We start from the raw sequence: 25,154 nt of genomic DNA, 5'->3' as shown, positions 1-25,154 counted from the left end.
ATTACTGCTATAGAGCATTATCTGCTGATGAGCTTGTAACCCATGTTATCCTTATCTGCTAGATGTTCATATTAGCCATTAATAATTTATAAACTAACCTCATTATAAGGCTGTAGCATCAACTGCAACAGATTACAGCAAAACCACACAGGGCTCAGGCACTAAAAAGTTTCTCTGTGCAGCCAATTCTGGCTTTATTATGTGTCCCTCTTTGAGTTTTATTGTACACTCTTGATATTCTGGAGAGATCCACTTCTTCCTAGGGCATGGCTATCAATAATCTGCGGGCTGCATTTTCCCACATGGCACTTGATGCCTGTAGCAGAAGCTGAGCTCTTGCCATTGTGTTGGTACAGACAGGTTTGGGAGCAGGACCAGTTGAGGATTGTTCACTAACAAGCCTCAGGGTGAGCAGAGCTCTACACAGACTTCTGGGTCTGAGTACAGCAATAAGGCCATGGCAATGCCCATCCCTGGGTTGTTGCCTTCAATCTTCCTGTCACAGGAGACCTGTCTAGCGTCTGAGGGCACAGCCTCACCAGTGCACTAAACTGTGCTTCCCTTCTGGGCCATATTTATTTCACTAAGGTGGTCACAACTCAAAGTACTAAACCTACAAGCAGAAGCACTTGCTGTAAAATGGATGAAGAAATTCCCAAATGACGGGGAGTGGTTCTTTTCCTGATTTGTGTGAACAGAAGAGGGAAAAGCTTAGAGAGAAAAAAAAAGTGGTATATGTTCAAGTCTTTAATTTTTCACAACAGTCACTTTCCAGTGCTATCTAAATAGAAAGTCAATCTCTGTTTTTTACAAAATCCTCTGCACATGATTGTTTTCTGCCAGTCCTCCCTGTCAAAGTGGCATGAGAACACTGACAGCCACAAGTGCTCAGCTGCAGGATCTGGCTTTGTGAAAATGAATAGCTAAGCTGGAAAGAGTAGGTTCTTCCAAAAAGAGTAGTAGAGTCATCCACAGGGCACACATGCTTGTTAAAATCCATTGCTCTGAATACATGACAGCACACCTTTCCTTGGAGCCCTTTTGGGCAAGAGACACTCTCAGGACATCCAGGAAGAGCAGCTGTCTGGGCAGACTCCCAAGGCAAAAACCTGGGCTTTACCAAAGCCATGGGCAAAGTTCATTTTGACTTCAGCAGAGCCGAGAATTTTCTGTCACCTTATCACTATATTCCTTGGCTTTCAACATTACTGAATATTTTTCTGAGCAATTTTAGGCAAACCTATCTTCTGTCAAAGATATTAATGAGGAATAGTAATTATAAATAGTAGTAGTATCCTGGGACCTTAGCTGTGGACCCACATGCATCCACAGCAGCAGCCTGGGGATGCATGATAAAGAGACAGGTTGGGTCTTTATTTATGTATGGTACTCTTTTCCTTATCCTCAGACATTGACATGAAGGAGTTTAAACTGAGAAGTAAACACAAAGATGTGGATAGAATCCCTGGTTTAGGATGTGCCTGGTCTACAGACTGCCAAAGCCTGGTAAGAACTGATGTCTGCTGCTCCTTGCCACCTTCCCTGAGTATCCTCCATTGTCCCTCCTTAAAAACAGGACATAGTCTGAATTTTCCTATACTCTCAGTAATAGTGATTTTTCAGCCTGTGTTATGTTGGGAAAATCTGTCTGGAACACCACTGGTGTAGTGGCAAACAAATCACAGTCCTGCACCCTGACAGCAAAGGGATGGTTCTTTCTGAAGAACTGCTATGATGCTGCCTTGTTTTTCCATAAATGGGCCTTTGCAGAACATCTCTAGAGTTCACAGTGAATGATGCCATTTCTAACTTAGTGTTTCCACCCAGATTAATCTGATTTTCTGCATATACTTCAGCCCATAAAGTAGCCAGCAATCTATGTGCCTTTTAAAAATCTTACTCAAAGTAAACAATTTTCCCAAGCCACATTTATAATAAATCTCAGTCTTGTAGGCTGTGAGATCTTTCACTCTCTCTTCCTCCTCACCCCCATATCATGCTGAGTCATTTTCTAAAATTAGTCCAGTTGCTTTTCTATGAGCAATGAATGAAATCTAAAGTGAATGAAACCTAAACATAGTCTAGACCAGGTAGATGAGGAGAAGGAAGACATGTAATCATAACTTTCCAGCCTTGCCAGAGCTGTATTTCCTTATAGTCCTGCAAGCATATGAAATGAGACAACAAAAAAGAAAGAAAACTATGAGGGAAAAGAAAAATTCCCTTTTTCCTTAGATATGTATTTCCTTTTCCCTCTATTCTAAACACAAGCAATTAATTGGAAATGATCCTTCACTGGCAGAGTGAAGGCGGTGATGTACCTTGCTACCTTCAGGATACTTTGTGGGATTTAGCCATGGATCCCAGTGCTTTCATGATCTCTCCTACAAGTAACACTCACATTTTCTCACACATGAACAGACATTAATAACCATTTCTACACCTGCCTACATGTCTTTTAGTGCAGAGACAACAGTCCCTCCTCAGAGTCTGTTACAAGTCTAAGACAATTCAAAGTATATAAAACTTACACACCATGTTTTCCAAATATAACTGGGAAAGCATAATTTTAATCATCCCTATTTGATTATTCCAGTTGGCACAATGTGTAAAAAGGTATCACAAATTATTTTTGAGAGATCATCCAATTACAGAGAGACATTTCCAGAGAGGAAATTTAGAGCATCTCAGTAATGGCTTGATTAATACATGAGTCATATTTTAGCAACAGACAGTTTGATTGCTTATATGAACTGGTTTCATTCCACTTGCTTTAAATCCAGAAAAATACTAAGTAGATATGCAGCTCTATGAACAACAGAACCAAGGAGCCTGGTTTTCTATAGATTTGAGTTGGTAGGAAAAAAGCCTACATGAACCCTCTGACATCTTACAAATTTTAAACTCTCCTTACTACTTTTCTTTTTCTCCGAATAGTCATCTATCTTCAAAAAAACTTTTAGAACTTTGATGTCTTTGGGACTAATAAACTATTTCACTTGGTGTTAAATTTGGCTGCAATTGGTCAGCTTCAAAAATCACTGGAAATAGAGACGTGCATACACATGTGCACAGCTACATACCCTCACACACAGAGAGTATAAACACATAGGCCACATTTAAATAGAACATCATTCCCTTTAAGAAACTGATATAAACTGCTCTAACTCTACAGCTTTTGCCCATCATACCCATTTTCAGAAATTAAACCACCGACCATCAACTGATATCATTCTTTGATAAGGTTTAATGAAGAAAATAAATGGTACTCCCTAAGGAAAGTAATTTTCTCATTCCTTGGAATGTATATTTTTTCTCATATCTCTTACTGCTTCATCTTTCCAGAGAAAGCACTACATTATTGCAAAGCTGAACCATAAATGACAGAAAAGCAACCACTGACCCTTTTCACATCAATGGCAGCACTGACATTTTTACCCAGCTATTCAAAGCCTGGACTCCACAGTGCTGTCCATAACTCTTATCATAAATAGAGTCTGGTTCATTAAGGCCAAAGACAGTCAACTGTGCAAGAAAATCTGAGAATGCTGTTAGAACTTGCTGTTATTTAAATATTTTAAACTGGCAGCATTTGAAAACCAACTTGAAAGCTAAAATTTAAATTCACCTGCCTTTCTGTGCCTTAGGCTATGAAATAAGTTCAGACAAACAGCCAACCACAAATAATGTCATGTAGGACTTTGTAATGTAAAGCTCATAGTGAGATCACAGCAAATAGAAGGTTACATTAGGAAGCCTACACATACAGGAAGATTTTCACAACACAGAGATGCTGTCTTCAAAACATTCTCCTCCCAATGCCTGAATGGAGTAGCAATGCCCTGCACCCCTACATAGCACAAACGTGTCACAAACACAGCCTAGTTGGCAGGCAGAGCCAAGCTGCTGCACAAGTTGTGCATTGTGTGTTTTTTACAGGTTTTCCCTCTGCAGTATTATCCATAGCCAGAGGCACAGAGCAGCAGGTGACTCGGAGCTTTAATTTTCAAGTTTTCTCTCAATGAAGACCAGCAGCTGATAGCAATACTGACACCGGTGGTGAGATTCTGGTATTTCACCAGCACAGCTCGACTGAACAGGTCTGCTATGAAAAACCTCCCACAGGAAAGGCTCTGCAAGTCAGGCTTCCCTCCAAAGGTCACCAGAAAGCCATGACTCAGGCTCCAAGTCACAGATGGGTGAAGGTCTGTGATAAAATGACCCCATTCTCCCTCCCTCTCTATTCTGTCTAGAAGTTCACCTGTTTGATGCTCAAGCACTTCCCTAAAACTTCTCTGTTCAATAGAAGGTTTATTCATTACAGAATCATAGAGTGATTTGCATTGGAAGGGACCTCAAAGATCATCTAGTTCCACCCTTCTGGCCATGGCAGGGACACAAATGGATTACACCCATTTGTTCTCCTTGTAGCACTATAATTTTGTTTTAAAATCTCTTTTTCACCAATATTAATATTATCATTCTATTGTTAGTAGAAAATAATCTAGAAGATACCCTTCCTGCTTCTGTTTTGATAAATAAGGCAAATATTTTAATCTTTTCTCACAACAAAGTTTCAGAAACTTTTCTCAAAACAAGTTGGCTTCACTCTCTTGATCATCCTGAAAGCTTCTTCTACACGTCTTCATTTCTCTTGAACTCAGGTGACCAGAAACTCACCAGATCCATCACAACTGGTCAAATAAGTAGAATGACCCATCACAGGTTTGCAAGAAGCTCAGCTGAACAATTCTCTCAAAAGTAAAGAGGGGTGAGACAATCCACCTTTTCCTCCATTTCCTGCTTATGGGTAAACCTGAGGGGAAGGGATTAAATTGACAGAATATGACCTGTAATTTGGAGTTAGTGCAGATTATTTGTGTCCCTTGGAAGTATTCATTAATTACGCTTTTATATTACTTGGATAACTCTTGTCTCTCTTCTTCCAATTCATTCATACAAAGGAAATATGATACATTGACATTTATACTTCACACAGTGTTATAAAGCAAAGTTGATTCTTTTTATAACACGAGGCTTGAGCTACATAGATTCTGTTTGCTTTTCTTAGATTTATGTGATCATGCTCCTTGCTTCTCTGCTTTTAGGATAGTTGTTAATATTCTAAAGGTTTTGTAACATTCTTTCACACTTTAAAACATTTCCTGGAAAGAATTGTTTATCATACCAGTATTTTGTGTTTGTAAGAAATGTAACTACTCTCCTAAAAAGAAAAAGGAAAACAACAACCAACAACCACATTTCATAGAAACAAAATACAGGAAAGAGATTAGGCAAAAAAAAAAAATCATATCTTTTAAAATCTGCTAGAAAAGCTTCTTCTGAGGCTTTTCATCTCTGGTTACCAAACAAGATGCTATTAGACTTTTTTAAACCATTTTAGCAGGGCTAAGGGTACTGCTCAAAATTATTGAAATTGCAGGTCTGAGCACTCAGCTGCTCTAAAAATCAGGTCCTGTGTGGGTCAAGTTGGTCATTTCCTCTGAATGAACTACTCAAGAAAATGTTGGCTTTCAGCAAGTTGGTTCAGACTATGAATCCACTCTGGCAGAGATGGGAACAGAACTCAGGTTTTCTGACTGACTGATCAAATGGCTCGACTGTGCTATCACCAAGAAAGAGACTTTAAAGAATGACTCTGAAAGGTTATATTCATTGAATTGCTGAGTACATAAAATGTGTTGAAAGAAAGGGTAAAACTTCTTGAAAGGGTTTAGAAATGGTTATATTTCTAATCTGTTGTGGTAGGATTTTCAACTCCAGTGTTCAGCGGACCTAGACTGACAAATTTATTATAGTTATAAGGCTGAGAAACCTATTAGAAGAAATATAATAGAAGGTACATTTTTGTGAGGCTTTAATAGGAACTGAAACAATTCAACAAAAGACTAAATTCTGTAAGGTGGGAAAAGTCATTTATTAAATCTTTCTAAAAAGATTGACTGACCTTTCTTTAAAAAGTGGGGCTTTTTTGTAAAAAATGAAAAGCTCAAGCTTCATAACAACAACCCAGTAAAAGGGTTTATTAGAAACTGGCTTCCTGCACAAGTTCAGTTATTTTTATTGTCAGTATATGTTGGTGTTATGCAGCAAGAGAAGCACTGTTGCCTCTCTAATTTCTCTCTGGAACTAAAGAAATTCATAATAAAAGCACTCAAAATCTAAACAGAAATTTAAAAATAGAACACTGCTGCTTAGGTTTGTATGGCAAAATCCAGAAACAATGGGCTGAGAATTCAGCTCATAAGGAAACTGTGCCAGAACTGTGAAGGTGGTTATTTCTTCTACCTCTGCTTACAGTAAAAGTCAAGCTATTAATATCAGGCACCTTGACAGTTGTATAAATGCATGTATTAAAATCCAAAGTACTTTTTGCTGCTGCAGATGTATCATCATTACAGAATAAGACAATTTTAATGTACTACTAGATGGCAATAGCATTACTTAGGGTAGCTAAAAGTTATAGGGTGACTTGTACACACAATGCAAGTGGCCTGAAATTGAAGATGGTGTCCATCATCATCCCAGAGCACAAAGCTGAATAGGCCAGTTTGTTTGAAGAATTGTGTGAATGCAGTTGGAAGAGTGTTTAAATAACCAGCTTTACTTGCATGTGATTGAATTCACATGAAATCAGCAGGCACTGACCTACTCCTCAGTAAACTTGCTATGGTTTCAAACAGGAATCTCAAAGCAGGCCAAAGCTGACAGACTTTCTGTCTGTGCAGCAGGCAAAGTCAGTCCTGAGGAGCTCCAATGAACCTCCACTAGGGTGTGAAAGACATAAACTGGGAATGGTTTGGAAGCAGATGGTCAGACACTGATCAGGTACATAATTACAGGCACCAATCTGAGGAAAGCAGTTTCTCAAAGCTCCCTATGTAGCCTGTAAAGAATGATACCTCTGGTCCTTCAGAGCAGCTCCAAATGCTCAGCCTTGGGTCTACATCATGGTCAAGGAGAGCTGAGCTCTCTGTACTGATTAGGGAGGGAACCAGGGAAAATCAGCCTTCCCCTGTATAAACCATCTGACATGACTTTATGAGCCAAAAAGTGTATTTCTGGTCCTCTTGTTCACATGCATTTCTTATGATCTCAGGAGGAGCTTGCCCTCCACGCCGGGGAAGAAATATCCAGCCTACACAGGTAAGAGAAGCGCTGGTTGAAAGATCAAATCTAAGCACATCCATTCAAAGTACCACAAACAGGACCAGAGAATGGTGCTTCTCCAAGAGGTTTTTTTAATTGTGTTTCCTTTGTGCAGTTTGTGAAAACAGACAACAGGAGTTGTTTGAAATAAAGTTTTAATTTACTATCCTAACATGCTGAGAAGCAATTAGATTCAAGTTAATTACTGTAAATAGTTATTATAATTACTTGTAAAGCATTCAACTACCTGTACATCTGTTAAAGTCAGTGGAGACCTGTACTTTTTTTTTTTAAGAGAAAGCTTAATGATATTACTTAAGGGCCAAACTATTTTCATGAGCTCTTCAAAAAGAAGTAGCTATACCATAGACACCACTGATGGAGAGCACCTGTTGGGGCATGTATGCCCTTAACAAGACTGAGTGGGTGTATCAGCAAACTGCCTGAAAATTTGTCTAGTCTAGCTTATATTTACAGAACCTTAAAGAACTTTCCTCAAAAGAAAAAAGAAATGTAAAAAAAATTGCAGCTGAATACTGATTTTCTTAGATTGGTTTTATTTATCAGGTTTCTATCCCTACTTGTAGCATGAGGAAAATATTGTCTTGTTAACATCTTTTTATCAAGAACAGTATTTTTTTCTTTAACACTGGACAGAGTCTGGCCTGGCCTGGTCCCACATTTTGACAGGCACACAAAGCAGCTGGAGTTGCACCACTTCTGCACCCTCACACACACAGCTCTTGGTTCTTCCTCTTCACACAGGTCTTCCAACTCTTTTTCTGAACTTGGCCTAGCTGTCTCTAGTTTGGACTATTTTTGCACCAGCTGATGGTTGCTGAGCCCATCTTGGTCTGCTGTTTGGGTTCTGGCTCACCTGAAACAGATCTCCTGATGTCTGGGGACAATTCCAACAAGCACATAGATTACATTAGTTTGTCTAAGCACAGAGCAATGTGTTAGAATTTTTTTCTCAGCAACACTCGACTTCCCCATGTGCACCAGTGTTTCCCACAGCAAATACACACCTTTAGCTACCAAAAAACCCAAAACCCAAATAAAGGAATGTGTTGTTGAGTTGTCCTACCATTTATGAGCCTCATCTCAGCTCTAATACCACAACTACAAAGAAGACAACAATTTGTAACACATGACAGGGAAGGGTAGGGGACCTGACAACAGAAATGTTGAGAGCTAGTCTCTGAGTATTGGAGTGTGAAAGAGGAATTAGAAGCCTGTTTTTTACCCTCCTAAGTTTAATACTTTATTAGCTCACTCCTGCTCTGGGAGGCATTTCCTTGCATGTCTTTGCCTTTTAGCTTGTAGTAACTTAAACAGCTTTGCCCAGGGTTTGTGCAGTTGATTGAAATGCTGCTGAGAGCCTCTGCAGCTGATAGAGAACTGCCACAAGCCAAGGCGATGGCCACAGGTTGCTCTCTGATGGGATTTCACGGCTCTCACACTGTCCCATTGGCCTGCTGCATTTTACCAATTACATCACCCAAAAAATGTTTATAGATAGACCTCAAAGTGGATATTCAGCTACTGTACCAACAGAGGTGTACCTCCAAAAGGTAAGGGAATGAAGAAGTGGAAAGCAAAGAAAAAAAGCAACTAAAATATGTGCATTTCTTCTAAAAAGTTTTTAAGTGGTTTCATATAAGAAAACTCCTTTCTAACAGTTTTCCCTTTGAAATACTGGTGTCTTGCAATCCCAATATATAAAAACATTTCCTTTTTTAAAAACTGACATATGGCAAAAATTGGTAGCAGTAAATAAACGCACATAAAGCTAAATCGTGCCATCCTAAATGTTAGTAAAAATGACAAAATAAAATACTATCTATATAAACTACGCACAGGTGTGTAGCATATTACAAGCAAAAAACATATCTTGCAATTATAAGCCCACAGTATTTATTTCAGTTGTCTGTAATTACATTTTTTATATGTTTGTTTAGTAATATCAATCCAAGACATCATTTTGAGGATATAATTAACTGCATGTTAGAACACGATGTGTTAGACTGTTTTTGTGTGTTGAAAGAGACAAAAATCTTTGTTAGCTGTATTTAAGTGCCATCTAGTGTCCCAATCTACCAATTTCACTCTGAAAACCCTCAAAGCTTTCAGAGCAAAATTAAGTTGCAGGGTTAAAAAAGAGCAAGGGTCACAATGTTCCCATTTCAGCAATAACATTAAGTCCTTAATCCGTATGGACAGTAAATACAGGCATCTAGTTTTTCAAATGTTTACAGCTTAAAGTTTAAAGCTTATACTCTTGACAACTTCAGAACCAATCTAGGTTGAAATAAGTTTATAGCTGAGTCACATTGTCACATAAGAAATTAGCCATTAGGAAATTATGTCTTCCATCCTGTCTCTGTTTCCACAGTACTGAACAATTGATAGCATCTGTAACTTTACTATAAAGTGCTCTTGGCGTGCTAGTCACAAATGGCATTTCACAAATGTCCATGTAAATCAAACTTCAGTTTGTCTCTTTTTTTCCTGAAATTCATTAAATGCTACAAAGAAAGAAAGATCACGGCCATTACAGAAAGCTGGCATAGCTCAAAGTAAAATATGCAAAACACTTGGTCTTTCTGCTGCACTTAGTGCGACCATAACAATTAGCTTTTGGCACCATTAGAAATGAGGACTGACTCCTACACCTCTGAGACATTTATTGGAAAGTCTTGTCTTTACATCACAATGATAAAAAGAAATTAAAATACCTTTTTAAGTACTATTTATCCTGACTGCAACAATAAGCAAGGGTAAGTTGACAAATACATTAAAGAACTTCTACTTATGTCATGAAGTGAATTAGTGTGAATTTGTTGCAGAAATATAAAATGGGGAAAAAAATCAGAAAATATAAAGATATGAAAAACCACAAGAAACAGCTTCTGATCAGCAGTAAGAAAGGCTTGTGATGAGGTGTCTTAAACTAGGATGAGAGAATGCTTAGATGGAAAGCATTTAGGCAAGACAAGCATTTTCAGAGCAGCTTCTAGACATCTGCTATACGTGTGCATAAATCTATTGGGCACAAATGAAATGGATAAAAAATATTTTTCAGCTTTATCTAGCTTGGAATTTTTTGTGTGTGTTTTCTGTGAAGGACAAAACATTTACAGAAAACAAAAACGGTGGATTAATTGTGCTTTTTTTATTTTATGTATATTTTGATGTAAGTTTGCGTATAAAGGACTAAACTCTTCTCAATAACCCTTCAGCCTTAAGGCCGGGAAGGATCTCGGGTCTGACACACGGCAGGATCACACCAGAAGGTTTGGAAACCATGTGGAGAAGCGGGCTGGAGCTGCCGGGCGCTGCCCCGGCTCGGACATGGAAAGCTGTGCCTTGCACAGAGGGAGGAACATTTGTTTTAAACGAAATCCTGGCAAGAGCCACTGGGCCCCAGGACGCGAGCTCCGTGAGGGAGAGCGGGCGCCTCTCCCCGTGCTCCCGCCCCGGGCCGTGACTGGCCCCGCGCCCTCTCGCTCCTCCAATCGCAGGGGCGGAATCCGTTCCCGCCCCCGCCTGGTCCCGCCCACCGAAGCGACAACTCGGCTCCACCTTTCCGGCCGTCTCCATGGCAGCGAGGGCGGGGGGGTTTAAGACGTCCCGGAGACCATTGCGGTTGGTTGCTTTGCTTTTCGAAGCCGGCGAGGCTAAAGGTAAACTAGCTAGTGTATTGGGTATTTTATTTTTATTTCCTGACTTTTTCTCCCGTAATCATACGGGATGGTACCTTTCAAAGAGATCGTAAATCCATCCTTTCCCCCCGCTTCCCCAGTGGTAGGGCGCAGGCGGTGCGCGGCCCCGTTGCGGCCGTGGCGCTCCCGCCCCGCTGGGGCCGCGGCCTGAGGCGGAGTGGCCGCGGGTCCTGGGGCGGAGGTGCCGTACTCGGCCCCAGGGGCTTCCCTGGGGCTGCTGAGATCCAGGGACTGCCCGCGGAGGTTCATCCCGGGCTGCCTCAGGCCAGTGCAGCGGTTGCCCCACGGTGCGGCGGGTGGAGGATGCTCAGGCTGGTGCCGGTTTGCCGCGCACGATGGTGCTGGTTTGTCGCTCCTGTTGCCAGCTATAGGCGCCCTTAGGGACAGCAGGTACGGGCGGCGGGATGCTCTGGCTTCTCCTGTCCCCGGTAAAGGTGTGTCACAAAGAGCACGAAGTGTCCCTGCTGAAGGAAGGAGCGCTGCATGGGTGTGCTCCGTGTTAAACGGGATTAAACATTAGCGACGGGCCAGGCGGACTGAGGTGTTTTCAGAGTGTGATAAAACATACGGCCCTAGAAGATGCACCCCAGCGTCAGCAGAGCCCACATGTAAATCACTGATTTCAGAGTTAGGTGTGACACATGATGGTGAGGAGGCCTTAACTCATGTTATCTTGATGAGCTCTTTTAGTTCTCCCGCCCTTTGACATTATCAACACGTGACAAATTATTTAATTTTACTTAAAGTAAAAGCGCAGTCACATCTGAGGAGAAAAAAAAATAGCCGAAACATTTTAGGTCTTCTGAAAAGTACTGTAGATCTTTATTTGCATCACTGGGCAGTTGATCTCCTTAATAGCTCAGAAGAAAATCCATTAAGTTCTAAACAATTTAAACGTAGTTTCCTATGAACAGGTCCCTGTATCTGTGAGAAGTAGTTTACAAGTATAACTGTGTTCAGTGTAACGTGATAAAAGCCAGAAATCAGTAATGCAAACAGTAATATTCAATTTATGTAAGCACAAAGTGTGTGTGTGGTTATAAGCATCTGAAACTCGAGAAAACTCAGTGCTGAATCTGAAACTGAAAAAAAAATGGTTTTCATGAATTATTAGAATACAGTATCATTTTTCCTAAAACATATTGTGAACATTAGTAGTGTGAATGTATTCCAAGCAAATTGTAGCAATGCCTTGTGGCAGGTTTTGTGTAGATAGCTGACATGTATAATGTGTGCAGCCTTTTAACCAGAATTGTTTAATACTGGAAAAATACTGTACGTTAATGTACAACTTTAGAAAATTTTAATTTCACTTGACTTTCCTTTTATAGAGTACAAAACTGGGGCAAACAACTGAAGATGTCATCCTGTTTGGCTCAGGAGGTTCACCTTGCTAGGAGACATGAAGAGATGTGAGTAGTTGTGCTCTGCCTCGCAGCAGTTCGTGTTGGGTCTTGTGATATTCTCCCTCCCTGCCCACGACCCTTGGTGCCAGTGAATCTGAGCTCTGCACAGCACAGTGGTGCTGCAGCAAAGGGCTGGAGTTCCAGGAGGTGGCACTCTTCCTTCAGGAACCATGGGAATTAGCATCCTTGCCTGCCGTGTAGGGTATTTAGGTTGATGAGGTTTTTGACTTCCAATGGTGGTACTAGTTTAAGATCTCCATTGTCAACCTGTCACTGTTAAATTCCTATTTGGGGAAGGTAATTGGATTCTCTCACTCAATGCCTCAATTATAGAGTTGCTTCTTTGTTGCCCTGTAAACTCAAGTTGTGAGGCAAATACAGTAGTGATTCAGGAAAATTTGCTTTTCTTGTAACAACTCGTACGTGCCAACGAGCAAATGTGGTACTGATCAAGTCACCCCAACCCACCCTGTCTTTCCTTCTTGGGGGAGATTCAGTGTTTCTAAGCACCTCAGCATCTGAGGACTGCTGGTTGCAACGTTACAGCTTTGTACCAGCACAGCAGGTGATGCCTGCCTGTACCTTTTCCCTCCCCCAGCACACCCACCCTGCAGCCGGCTTAATTAGCCCCATAGTTTTAAGAAAACTGGGTAAGGTAAAAAGGTTAATTTCTAGCTCCTGAGCAAAATGTTCTACCCACTTAGCAAAATGTTTTCCTTTGTAGACTGTCTCAGAGATCAGAGCTGCTACAGCAGATGGAGACTTATCTAAGAGACAAAAAGACTAAAAAGACATGGCAAACTCAAGCAGCTGATGCAGCTCATAAAAGGAATGCAGCACTTTTAAATGTAAGTTTCTGCAACTACCAGGAACCGTATCAAAATGTCACAGTTGTGTAGCTTAGATAATTAAAAAAAAAAAGAGAGAGAAGTGTTTGCTCTATAGCTGTCATTTGAATTCTCTCCTATATGGTTCCCTCTTCTGGAACTTGACCAAAAAGTATTAAATGACAAGTCTTTATTATCTGATGGCATCACTACCTATTTCCCGTGCCCTTCTTACAAAAGCCTCGTGGTGGCAGCTGCTACTATGTATTTTTATTTTTTTTTGAGCACATGTAGTGATGTAACACATGCTAGTACATGTCTGCCTGAGAGAACTCAGGGCTCTGTCAGGACTCACAGCCCCTCTGTGCTGCAGGGATGTTTGGAAATGGACTGACCAGGCTACAGTGCTTTGGGCCAAGGGTAGGAACTGTTCTCCTGCTGTGGTTAAGTTGTGGAAGAGGTTCTCAGTTTAATATTTTTCTCTAAAGAGGTGTAGAGTGACTTCAAGCATTTTACTTGCACGTCTGTAAAAGCAGACTTCATAGGGGTGACACCACTAATAATGTTCATACCTGTTGTAATATTCAGGTCAAATTTGTTTCCTAGGTAATTAAAGAGATCTAAGTTTGACTGGAATACTGAAAGGCTCCTCTGGAACCCCTAGCTCAGGCATCTGACTTTGAAGAGATGCACTTGACCACTGACATGATGCATTTGAAAAATGTGTGTTGCTTTTACAGGAGGCAGCAGAAAACTGAACCTCTTGTGCCTTTTCTTTAAGCTCCTACTTATTAAGGGTCCATAATACATGTGTTGCATTTATTGAAAAAGTATGTTTTACTCTAGAAAATTACAAGATTAATTTGTGTCACCAGAATTTCTGTGGTTTTTTTTTTTTTCATGCAGAGCCTGGTTCAGATTTAAAATGTTCACATTTTGGGTGGGTATAATTCTATTGCATTAGAGGGTGTATTTAAAAGAGATGTTTATTTAGAGAGGGGAAGACAAGAAGAACAGTTAGCCAGGAATGCCTTCTTCATTATTCTCTGACAAAGCAGATGTTTCAGCTTGGGCTGGTGAACTGGTACATTCTGGACAGGGACAATCAAGACCCTCTTTATTTGGTATACCAAGTGTAGGTTCTTCAGTGAAAGGCTGAGGATAAATGGATGGTTTGGTTATTTTTTCCCTGGCTCCTGCTCTGTTTATTTAGTAATTTCAGCCATTATTATTCCTATTTTCCATAGGCATTTTAGGTTAGATTTTTACTTTGTAAATATGGGGTTTTATAAATTATCTGTGTTTATGAATGCATTCTCAGTTTACATATACAGGCAAGCACAATAAATGCAGAATATATTTCTCCATCCTGAAAGCTATATTGTAGTGGAAATGGTAACAATAGCTCAGACATATACAGAGTGTAAATATTTCTGCAGTTAAACAGATATTTGCTATCTTCTGTCACATCCTCAAAATTGTTCCTTTCAAGTGTCAAAAATGTTGGTGTTTGTACAGAAAAAAAGCAAAAACATATGTATCAAAACAAATTCTGTTGCAGGATAAAATAGCATAAATCAATTTAAATCTATTAATTTTATCCTAGTTTTAACAAGCATGCACTCCTGCAGATGCTTTTTGATAACAGAAGAAAACAGGAAAAAAAATCTATGCAGCATAATATATGAGAAGCTTGAAAACAAGACTGATTAATGTGCCAGATTCAGAATATTGTTCCTGATACCAGGCACTGTACATTTCACAGTTACCATGTGGAGAGTTGTTGATTTGGCCTACTCAAAAATACATGGACATGACGAAGTGTTATTTTTTTATTTGCATTTCTGGTTTTCTGCGTGTAAGCAAAATCAGTTGTTTTCAGTAATAGATCATAGCAAAAGCCATTTTTCTTTCTCTGTGCTAGTTGGAATTTATGCACAGGAAAGATTTCAAAATTAATTTAAATTCTAATCAGTAGGAAGCAAGGAACTAACCTTTTTTTTTTAATTGAAATTTTGACATTATAAGCATTTGTTCAGCATTTTAGCATAATTATCAGAGTATTTTCCTCAATGTCTTTAGAGGGAGACTGCAGATTAGGGAAATCTGTATCATTTGGTGCTTATATAATGTTGTCGTAATAAAAGCAGAAATTAGACTAGTATTTGTAATCTAATTTATGACATTTGTTTCTCAGTGATATTTCTTGTGTTTAGAAATATGTATTACTGTGCAACAGCTTGTAACATGAAATAGAAAAGAAAGAGTATGCTGTATAGTAATTAGTACTGGAAAGGTAATTTAGAACAAATTTGCTTTCCTTCCCAGGCATGCAATTCCAGAATTATTTAAGTGTGATTGTGCCAGACTGATATCAATATAAGTGACAGCTGAATTTGGTCCCCTAAAAGCAATGCATGTGTCATGCATTCCATTTTACCTCTGGGGAAGGGTCTTGAATTGTTTTTGTTCCAGTCCTTGTGGTTTTAGGGGAAGCACTGTAAGATGCTCTCTTTTTTTCAGCACAGTGACATATTAGATTAGCTGGTTTTTTTCCAAAGAAGTTTATACTGCTGATGTATTTATTTTTATATTGATGACAGCGATTTATTTTTCCTATAAAGCTTACCAGTTGTGTAGACACACAAGAAGTGCCATCCAATCTTTCAGTAGTTCCAGTTATTTTCTAAAGCATACTACACCTTCCAGCAAAAATTTCTTTCACTGTCTGTCATTAAATCAGTATTCTGAATGACAATAGAATGCACAACACAAACTGGAGTGAGCAATGAAAAGACACATCCAATATCTAGGCTATGCCAAAGTGACCTTCTCTACCAAACATATATGCACAACTGCTGTCTCCTTTCTTGCCTGAAAGACTTTCATTTCCTATCACCATAAACATTCCAGTTACTTGGCTGAGTCTATGAAGAAATAATGATTGATATTCTTCTTCCTCCCTGTTAAAATTCCTACAGTAATTAGGAAGAAGGAATCAGAAAGGAGGAAAATCCAGTGGAAGAATATGAGGTGAACATTACTGAATGATCCTTTATTCAGTCTGGTTTGTTATGGGATAACTTCTCCAGACTTGGCCTGAGCCATTCTGATATGAGCTTCATTTGGTGCTGTTTGTGTGTGTCTGTTCTAAGTATGTGCAACAGGGAAATTCTTTGCTTAAGTCACTTAAATCTGTGTTGGCCTCTGTTATTTTGACATCAGGATTTCAAATGGCCTATGTCCTTTTTCCTGTTCCCTCTATATGTTTATTCCATTAGTCTCCTTACCTGAGAAGGGGCAGCCATTTGCTGCTTCAGAGAATTTGGAGAAATCTGAGAATTAGTTTACTCTTTCTCAGACATCACAGTGGTACGGATTTTGCTGTAGAAAAGGGAGGAACAATTTTATTTGAATTAGGTTTGTTATTATGTACAAGAGAATATTGTAAAAGAAATTAATGAAATAAGATGAACACTAAATTGAACAATCTGACTGTGTGTGTTACTAAGTTAAACTTCAGCAAGGCTGGGTTTTTGCTTTTATTAATCATACTCTACTGAACTAAACTTGAGTCGAGCACTGTTTACTTATTGATGTGTTCAGACTGGCTATTATTCAATACGAGTAATCATGTTTGGTCTCTCTTGTGGATATGCTCCTCCAGAATCTCACTCTTCTTTTCAGCAGCAGTGGTGGTGAATATTTGGGAAGTCCCTTTGGGGAATTTCCTCTCTCATTTAGTTTTTCTGTTGTACTCTTCACACCCGCTCTCTGCTCCCAACTCTGCCATCTGCTATACTTTCTTTCCCCCTCCACTCTGTTCAGCTTTGGCTTCTTCACACCCCACTCCCACGTCCCTTTCTGTCTCTCTTCATCTGCCCACCACTCAATCTCTTCAATGTTTGGGTATGGAACTAAGCCCACAAGAACAGGTCAGAACTTTAAAGGGGGAGGGTGGTTAGTTTGGGAGCGTGCTTTTATTTGTTTGTTGCTGTTGATTTTTTTGGTTGTTTCTTTTTTAAAAGATTTATTTGGGCCTCTGTGAATCCAGCGCACATCCACTGGACAAGCAGAAACCCAAATACTGATTTTTTTTTTGTAAGAAAACTATGTGAGGTGCACTGTCATCCAAGCTTGTCTGGTGAACAGCTTGCTGCAGCTCTACATTTATGTGCACATGTTATGCATGCATATTAGCAAGTCATCTTTGTCTTGAGAAGTAAAGATCTTGCACATAATTTGCCTAGTTACTTTACAGTTACAGTAGCTAGAATACATACTTCAGTCTTATGCAGCACAGAGAAAGATGTTCTGTTCCCCTCTATTTCCTGAAGTTTTATACAACAGAATTTAACTAATTTACCCTGGTGTCCAGAGAGAATAGCAGTGTTTACAGCAGAAGTCTTATTTGGTTGTTAAGTGTACTCTTGTGTGAAAAAGGTGCAGCAAACACATTTAGCAGCTGTAGGGTGTTAGTCTAAGTAGTACAAGTTGTATTTCAAAGTGACTAAACAAATATTTGGACTTCAGTGTTAATTTTTGAATGCTGTTCAGCTGTAATGGGTTTATTTAGTTAATTTAAATGTCTTTATGTGTGTATCTTTCTTTTAAAATTCCCAGTGCTTGTTTTTAAAATGTACTTTGCTTGTGTTTTAGGATATAGAAGCAGCAGAAAAGAGGCTGCAAGAAAGAATGTATTTACTTCCACATCCTGATACTGTTAAGTTAGAAGTAAGTCCTAGAACTCTGTCTTTTCATTTGTTTCCATTTGCTGTTTACCAAATATTTTGCTTTTTTTTTTCCCTGAAGCATGTTCTTAAAGTGAAAATAATTGATTTTAAAATCCAGTGACTGGTATAGCCAAAGGCCTGTGTAGTGTTGTAGCAAGCTGAACTGAAATTCTGGGACAAGGTCCCTAGATTCTGGAGCATTCTGGTGGAAATATTTAGCAGCTTTCAGATCTATGCAAACTTCTATTTTAAAATTAAGTCAAATATAAAAAATCAATATTGTGAATATTAAAAGATTACTACGTGTGCTATGTCAGAGCTATTTAGTTTGTTTTATATGGTCATCCCATTCTCAGTTTACCACAGATTGTCATCTTTACATTTCAGGGTCAGCAGTTTATATCAGCATGAACAGAGAAAATTTCCCATCAATTATTTTAGAGTTGTATGGAAGCTTATGCAAAGTACTGCAGCAGGAACACTTGGTTCTTTTTTTTTCTTCTCAACCTGCAGTCCCTAAAGCATTACTTCAAGATAAAAATTTGAGCAGATTTCCATCTGTTTCTTGCTCCAGTGGTTGGTGTTTGTGCTGTGTGGTGGCTTGGTTCCAGAGGCGCAGGAGCAGAGTGTCCCGTGCTGGTTTGGGTGCCGGGGCTCTGTCAGAGCAGGGCTCAGGGCCAGGTTCCAGCACTGTCAGCTCTGAAGAGAGGTGTATTGTACCTCAGCTTCACACCTGCTGGGCAAGTGTTGGCATGCTTAGGCTATTACTTAAAGGAGAGGCATCACTTCTTGTTCAAAGTTTTCATCTGTCATTGCATTTTGTAAATAACCTACTGTGGCTGTGACAGGGTGCACACTGGCTATGCCCCTTCCGTGGCTTTTTTATTATTTTTAGACATTTTTAGGCAAAAGGGTACATCCTTTCCTGAATACTTGTACATTTTGAATGATGCTAAGGAAGATGCCAACCTACTAATATTAAACATTAAACCTGTCTTGACTGTGTTCAGAAGTAGTTTTAGACTCTTCAGTGACTTTAGAGGCACCTCTCGAGGTGTTTGGGTCAGTTAGTCCATGGTAGGTGTGAAGCTGCTCCTCCAGTGAAGTCAGCGCAAATTGGAGGCTGCAGAGCGATTGCTCGTGGCTGCAGAATGTCTGCACTCTGCAGCAGTGGTGAAATTTTGGAGAGAACAGAGTTACTATTTGAAGGAGAAGATCCTATTTCAGCTTTTTTTTTTTATGCTTCTAGAGAAGAGTGCTATAAATAGTGGAAAAAGAAAACTTTCTTTCATGGTACAAAATTCTTGTGCGTGCTTTGTTCCAAAACACTTCTGAGCATATTTCACTCAGCCATATATGTGTCTGTATTAATATACTCTGAAAGTTATGGCTATAATGGATCCCCAGCTTGCTGAGTCGGAGTAGTTTTGTGTGACAGCACATATGCTTGTCAAAAAAGATTCTTTGAGTAAATCTGTTGAAGAAAATATTTTTGTAAACCTGCAAGAGCCATAGTTATATCTGAGTTACATGTAAGGATCAAAATGATTAGCCAGGAATCTAATACTGTGCAGGGAGATCTTCAGTTTTATGCTGCACTTCTTCATTATATACTTAAGTAAAGAAAAAAGGCTCACTACATATGTATCATAACTGTTTTCTACTGCAAATTACATTTTTCTGAATGGACATCAATGGCAATAAATACTTACATACATGGATGGATTAAAGTGCTATCTTAGCACAGTTCTTAGATCATGTTATTTTGTGGGGAAAAAAATTATACCTGGCACTTAAAATATTCCTGAAAATCCTACAAACACAAAAATTATGAATGAGTAATAACACAGATAAAGAATATGTTAAATTTATTACTCAGAGGCACACTGTAAAGCAAGAGAAAAGGTTAGATGATCCACAGTGATTCTCCTAGACCACTTACTAAATATGCACCACCTTTTTATTATTATTTTAATTTGTGATCCAAACACTGGATATGATTACTTCATCAGTGAATTATCAAGTCTAAAATTTTACTCAAATATTTTGAACTGTAGTTCTGTATAGTAAACTGTTCTAGAATGATCAATTTACATTGGTAAAGGGGCAGCCTTCATTTCTAACTTTTTTTCCTCTGCAAAATGAAATTCCAGTAACATACATACTTAAATATAAAAGCTGCTTTTGGAAAAGTATATAATCATGGAAAATAGTTTATTAAAGGTACTGTAAGGTCTAAACTGATGTGTTGCTTACCACAAGAGGGCACATTCAGTCACTTCACAGTTTGTCCTGCAGAATGAAATATTTCCAAGCTGATATTTTGTATCATACAAGAGATTAAAAATTTCATATGTTAAGTACGTTGTTCTTTTCTGAATTGCTTTACTCTTAAAATAAGATTTAATAATGCACTGCATTTCTATATTGTTTTAAAGTGGCTGACACAGATTTTGAAATTAAGTTTATTTTTTCTTATATCTTTCTCAGACTCTCTATTGGGCATCAATAAAAGAATCTCTTCCCAAATGGGAAGAGTTTCTTTTAGGAAGAGCAGAAGTTCCTATTGGCTTTAAGAAAATGAAAGCTACAAAGCAGAGCATAAACTACCCTGAAGAAGATTCACAAAAATAAACATTTTAGTTTCATTTTGTTTTGTAATTTATCACTTAAGCAGAGAAGATCATCCAGATATCAACAGAATACCATGCCATTAAACTGAAATGTGAATAATTTAAATTAAAATTAATTATATAGGATTATTTAATTCCATTGTTGCACTGTGTACAAGTCCTTATTTTTATTCTGTACTAGAGAAGCAATCCTCAAATGGTCTTTTAGGATCAAGAATGAGAAACATTTGTGTATAGATTTCCACCAAGGCAATTGGGTTTTCAGTGTGAGAAGAGTTTTATGTTATTTTTAATCCTCTGCTTCTACATATAAGTGCGATAAGTAAAGACAGATTCTTGCATTATCTTTCTTCACTTCAGTCATCTGTGCTGCATGCCTGCTCGTGGATGAGGCAGAAAAGAAGAATTTACTGTTAGCAGAAAAGGCAGACTGTGCATCAGAGTAGCCTTGGTTTAGCACCAGGAACCTGTGCAGGAACCTTCACAAGAGCAGTTGCAGAAGGAACAAACTTGAATTTCTGCATCTGGTTTTCCCTGGTTTTTTTGTCATTGCCACTTTCATCACTCGTACACCTCACTCCAGGCAGCTTTTCCCAGCCTCCTTCTGCCTACATTGTATTTGTTGTCTAATGGGTGGGCAAACGAATCTCTAGGGCTTTTTGCTCCTTCTAGGCTGCTCTTAATTCTGTTTTCTTTCTGCTGATATAATCTACAAGTAAGAACTTTCTGAGGCATGGAAAGTTTTGAAGAAGCAAACTGAAAGGTAACCGGACAGTGACTTTCCACAAAGCCTGGGAAGCTGTTCAATGACTGAAAATGAGAATATTATGTCTTCAGCTTCTGGGAAGCTGTTCAATGACTGAAAATTAAAATATTACGTCTTCAACTTCTAGAAGTTGAAGATTACATCTTCTAGAAGTTGAAGACGTAATATTTTCATTTTCAGTCATTGAATAGCTTCCGAGGTTCCTCCTATAGAGGTGCAGTATCAGTGAGTTTTAATTGTACTGAGCTAACTTGGCATGAAAAATTCACTGGTACAGAACTTCTAGAAGTGTCAGTTCAGTGGAAGATCCTTTCTGGTGTGTGACATGGCCTGCAAAAAAAATTCTTTCCTAAGCAAAAGAAGCCGATAAAATATTAATTTCTTTTATTGTTAAGAACTTGGACAGGTTAACAGTCAATATACTGTTAAAATTTAATCTCTTGCAACAACGTCATTCCACCCCCAACCTGGAAGTAGTAGGAAAAAAAAAGTACCTCTGTAAGTGTCTGAGGATATGAAAATGTAATGATTGCAAATATTACTAATCTGCTAGTTATCTGACCTATGCATCTTCATACTACATAGAGACCCCACCATTCAAAAAACATTATATCCCTATGCAGCATGAAGAATCACTGACACAATAAAATCAAAACTTCAGGTGCAATATTAAATTGTGTATTTTCCACAGGAATATTAGGAGTTCATTTTAAACTTTTTCTATTGAAGTGTCCATTAAACTGATAACTTTTTACAGAAACTGCCATCTTAGAATTATCCTGTTGAGTGGGTGTTGGTGTTTGTAACAATAACGTTGTTTTCATAATATGTGATGGCAGATTAGCACGCTTCTCTGCAGTGTTGTTAACAGTTGTAATTAAGGAATAAACAGTAAAGGGTGTCAGTCCGATGACAATTTCATCTATAGTGTCACAATACAAAATGTCACAAAATATTAGAACTGTTATATAACTACAAAAATATCAAATTAGGCTTTCATCTTACAAGCTGAGAGCTTAAAAAAAACTTGGCATAGAGACCATTGCAATTTTATACCTACTCAGTGTTCTGTCACAAAGACAACTTGGTAATATTTTCTTCTGTAAACTCACAATGTGATTCTCAATCTGATTTAGTGGGAATGTGTATGGATCTTACAGTTGTATAGCTCACGTTTAAAAAGCAAATAATTGGAACCATTTGAGCACACAAGAATGGAAAACCTATTATAGATGATACTCAGAATGAAGGGATGAATGAACAATTACTAACAAAGAATGGGACTCATCCTGTTCATTGCATCCAAAGGGAAATCACTTCAACAAAAATCTGGGCCCCTAACTACTTTATACATGGAATAATCTGAGTCTTTATCTCTTCTGACTCTGCCTAACCACTGGGACACAATGCAGGTTCTCACTCTCCTTGCACTGGTGCTTTCCCCTGAAAGGAGATCTGGTGTGTGGACATGGAGTGCATGGCAGCTCCATGGGTGAGAGTTTGGCAGTGTGCATGAAAGGCACCTGCAAGCAGGGTTAGAGTGCTTACCCTGCTGCAGTTAGGTGCTCACATAGCATGCCTGAGAGTAAAATGAAATTATCTTCAAAGAAGGAATTTAATTTTATTTCCTGCAGCATAACTTTAGAAACAATAGGGCAACTAGTTCAAGGAAAACTATGTAGGAACATGTCCAGGAAAATAACAACTGAATGAAGAGAACCATTTAAAGCAGGAATATGTGTAGGTAACTGTTCTCAGAGACAATGGCCTTCATGTTGGCCTGTGGTTTGAAACAAATAAATGCAATAGCCTATGACTGTGAAATAGCACAGTAATACGGGCAGGGGCAAGTGTCTGCTGAGTTGGGCCATGCAGTGGCAAGGGACCACAATTATATGGGATCTCCTGCTCTACTTAGATTTGTTGAGTTTAATTTGCCATGGCTGGGCTAGCTTGATACTTGCCTTTTTATAGATACAGATTTGAGAAAGCAAATGTAAAATTTTGGTGTGCTTTAAAAAAATTTAAGAATCCCCCTAAGTGATTTGTACTGGTATGCCTATGAGATCTTGAATGGGTATTCTTCACCAAGTCAAGGCTGTCACTTCAAACATATTGATTCTATGTAGTTATACCCTATCTTATCCCAAGCATTTATATATATAAAAGAAAATATAAAATACAGGAATTACATCATATATATCTTTTGTAATATCCTACTCATCGTGAGTAAATTTTTTTCTCAAAAAAAAAAAAAAACAAAAGAACAAACTCACCACATCCCCCCAAAAGAACAGAAAAACCAAAGACAAACAAAAAAAAAAGCCAAAAAAAAAGCACACTCCCCCCGCCCCAAACTTGTTACTCTATAGTCTTGACTTGCTGCCTGCCCTTTTGTGTTACAATAAATGTATACATAAGGTGCAGTGGTCCTCAGGGCCTGTTGCTTCCTGTGCTTTTCTGTTAGGTGGGGGACAGCAACTCAGTAAAGGGCAGTGAGAAAACCCAAAGGTCTTCTTGTTTGTAAGTTAATCTTTTAGTATCTTGCAAGAAGAAATAATTAATCATACTTTTCTAGGTTAATGCACAGATGAGTAACCCCAATACTAACCCAGGAGAACAGCCTGTTTACCCATCTTGTCACCTCTACCATCACATTCCCAAGCTTTTTACTTTCTCAGTTATTCTGGCTGTGGGGGCAGGAGCAGAAGGCAAGGCATGTTACTTTTCCCTAACATAGGAAATTTCTTACTCTGCAGAATCTTCCACAAGCCTATTAATTTAATTTGAGAGTATATTGAAATAGTAAGTTGGTTTAGATGCATATCTGACACTATGGTATCCTCTTGATTGTGTTTATTCAGGGTCATGTTTTTATAGAAGTTGGGAGCTGATTTTTAGGCTGAGCTTATAGTTCTTAATTTCTGTCTTTTTCATTCCCATAGAGCAGGTTGGGGATGTAGTTGCTCAGTTTGAGCTTGTTGGTACTGAAAAATAAGAAAACCAAATTTAAAAGGGAATGTACTTTTAGAGGTTATATCTGAAAGAAAACATTATTTACTCCATAATGGTAATTTTCATAATATTTTAATACTTGTGTTCAGATACAACTTGACCTTAAATATCACCCCAAATGCAAGCTGTTTTAACATATTTGTAATGCTAAGGTCTTCATTACTGTGATATTCTGTTTGCTCAAGGATTATAATCCATGGATATACTGTGTTATAGTTGAAATAAAGCTTTGATCAGTGTTGCATTCCATGTATGAGTTGGATGTAACTTGGTGCCTGCTGCAGCCAAGTGTGAGCAACGAGTAGGCCAGTGATAAATAACTTTGCTTAGGTATGGTGTTTGTTTTCCTCTGACTCTGATATACAATATTAATCTGCTGAGTGAAGATTAAAATCTCGGAAGTTTACTGATGAAAAATCCAAATGTAATGAATCCCAGATCGATTATTTTCACTCTTCCTATTGTTTCATAATGTGTAAGCTAAATTACTTCAGATATGCGATTACTAGGAAGATGTAGATACAGATACTTAAACCCTTGCTAAGGAAACAGGTGGGGGAAAATGGTTCTTTAGTACATCCTCCTGCTGTGTGAAACTCTTTGTCTTTGCTATAAATAGGGTGATTTAATTTGGGAATTTGCTACTCCTTTTAAACACAGTTAAAACAGCTCTTGAAAATGCGCTAAGCTGTACCCGCTGTGTTTGTAGCCTTCCAGTTGTAGCTTTTACATTTGGCTTACTTTGAATACGTGTGTTTTTAACGCATACGGATGGAAAGTATGCTCACTTCTTCCCATAAGTTTTATCGCTGTGATGATAATCTTAAAAATAAATGTGTGGTGTTCTTTCCCCTCACTCTCAGTCGTATCACCTACCAG

The 25,154-nt window shown here is 38.6% G+C and overlaps 1 protein-coding gene across 2 annotated transcripts; it reads left to right on the top strand.

Moving 5' to 3' along the window:
• The first annotated feature begins 10,776 nt into the window (after positions 1–10,776).
• CUNH3orf14 (chromosome unknown C3orf14 homolog) lies at positions 10,777–24,524 on the top strand. Of its 2 annotated transcripts, none has more exons than XR_001335642.2 (5): positions 10,777–10,856; positions 12,227–12,307; positions 13,026–13,149; positions 17,788–17,862; positions 20,352–24,524. XR_001335642.2 is itself a non-coding variant. In XM_014306729.2 (5 exons), exons 2-5 carry the CDS (start codon positions 12,255–12,257, stop codon positions 20,493–20,495), a joined length of 396 nt encoding a protein of 131 aa, XP_014162204.1. In that variant the 5' UTR covers positions 11,049–11,285; positions 12,227–12,254; the 3' UTR covers positions 20,496–24,524. The 2 variants fall into 2 exon arrangements, 1 of the variants encoding a protein (XP_014162204.1); XM_014306729.2 differs by lacking the exon at positions 10,777–10,856 and adding an exon at positions 11,049–11,285.
• Positions 24,525–25,154: the final 630 nt, after the last annotated feature.

The sequence above is a fragment of the Geospiza fortis genome, unplaced genomic scaffold (genome assembly GCF_000277835.1).
Source record: "Geospiza fortis unplaced genomic scaffold, GeoFor_1.0 scaffold70, whole genome shotgun sequence".
Lineage (NCBI taxonomy): Eukaryota > Metazoa > Chordata > Aves > Passeriformes > Thraupidae > Geospiza > Geospiza fortis.
This window is presented reverse-complemented; position numbering and strand designations above follow the sequence as displayed.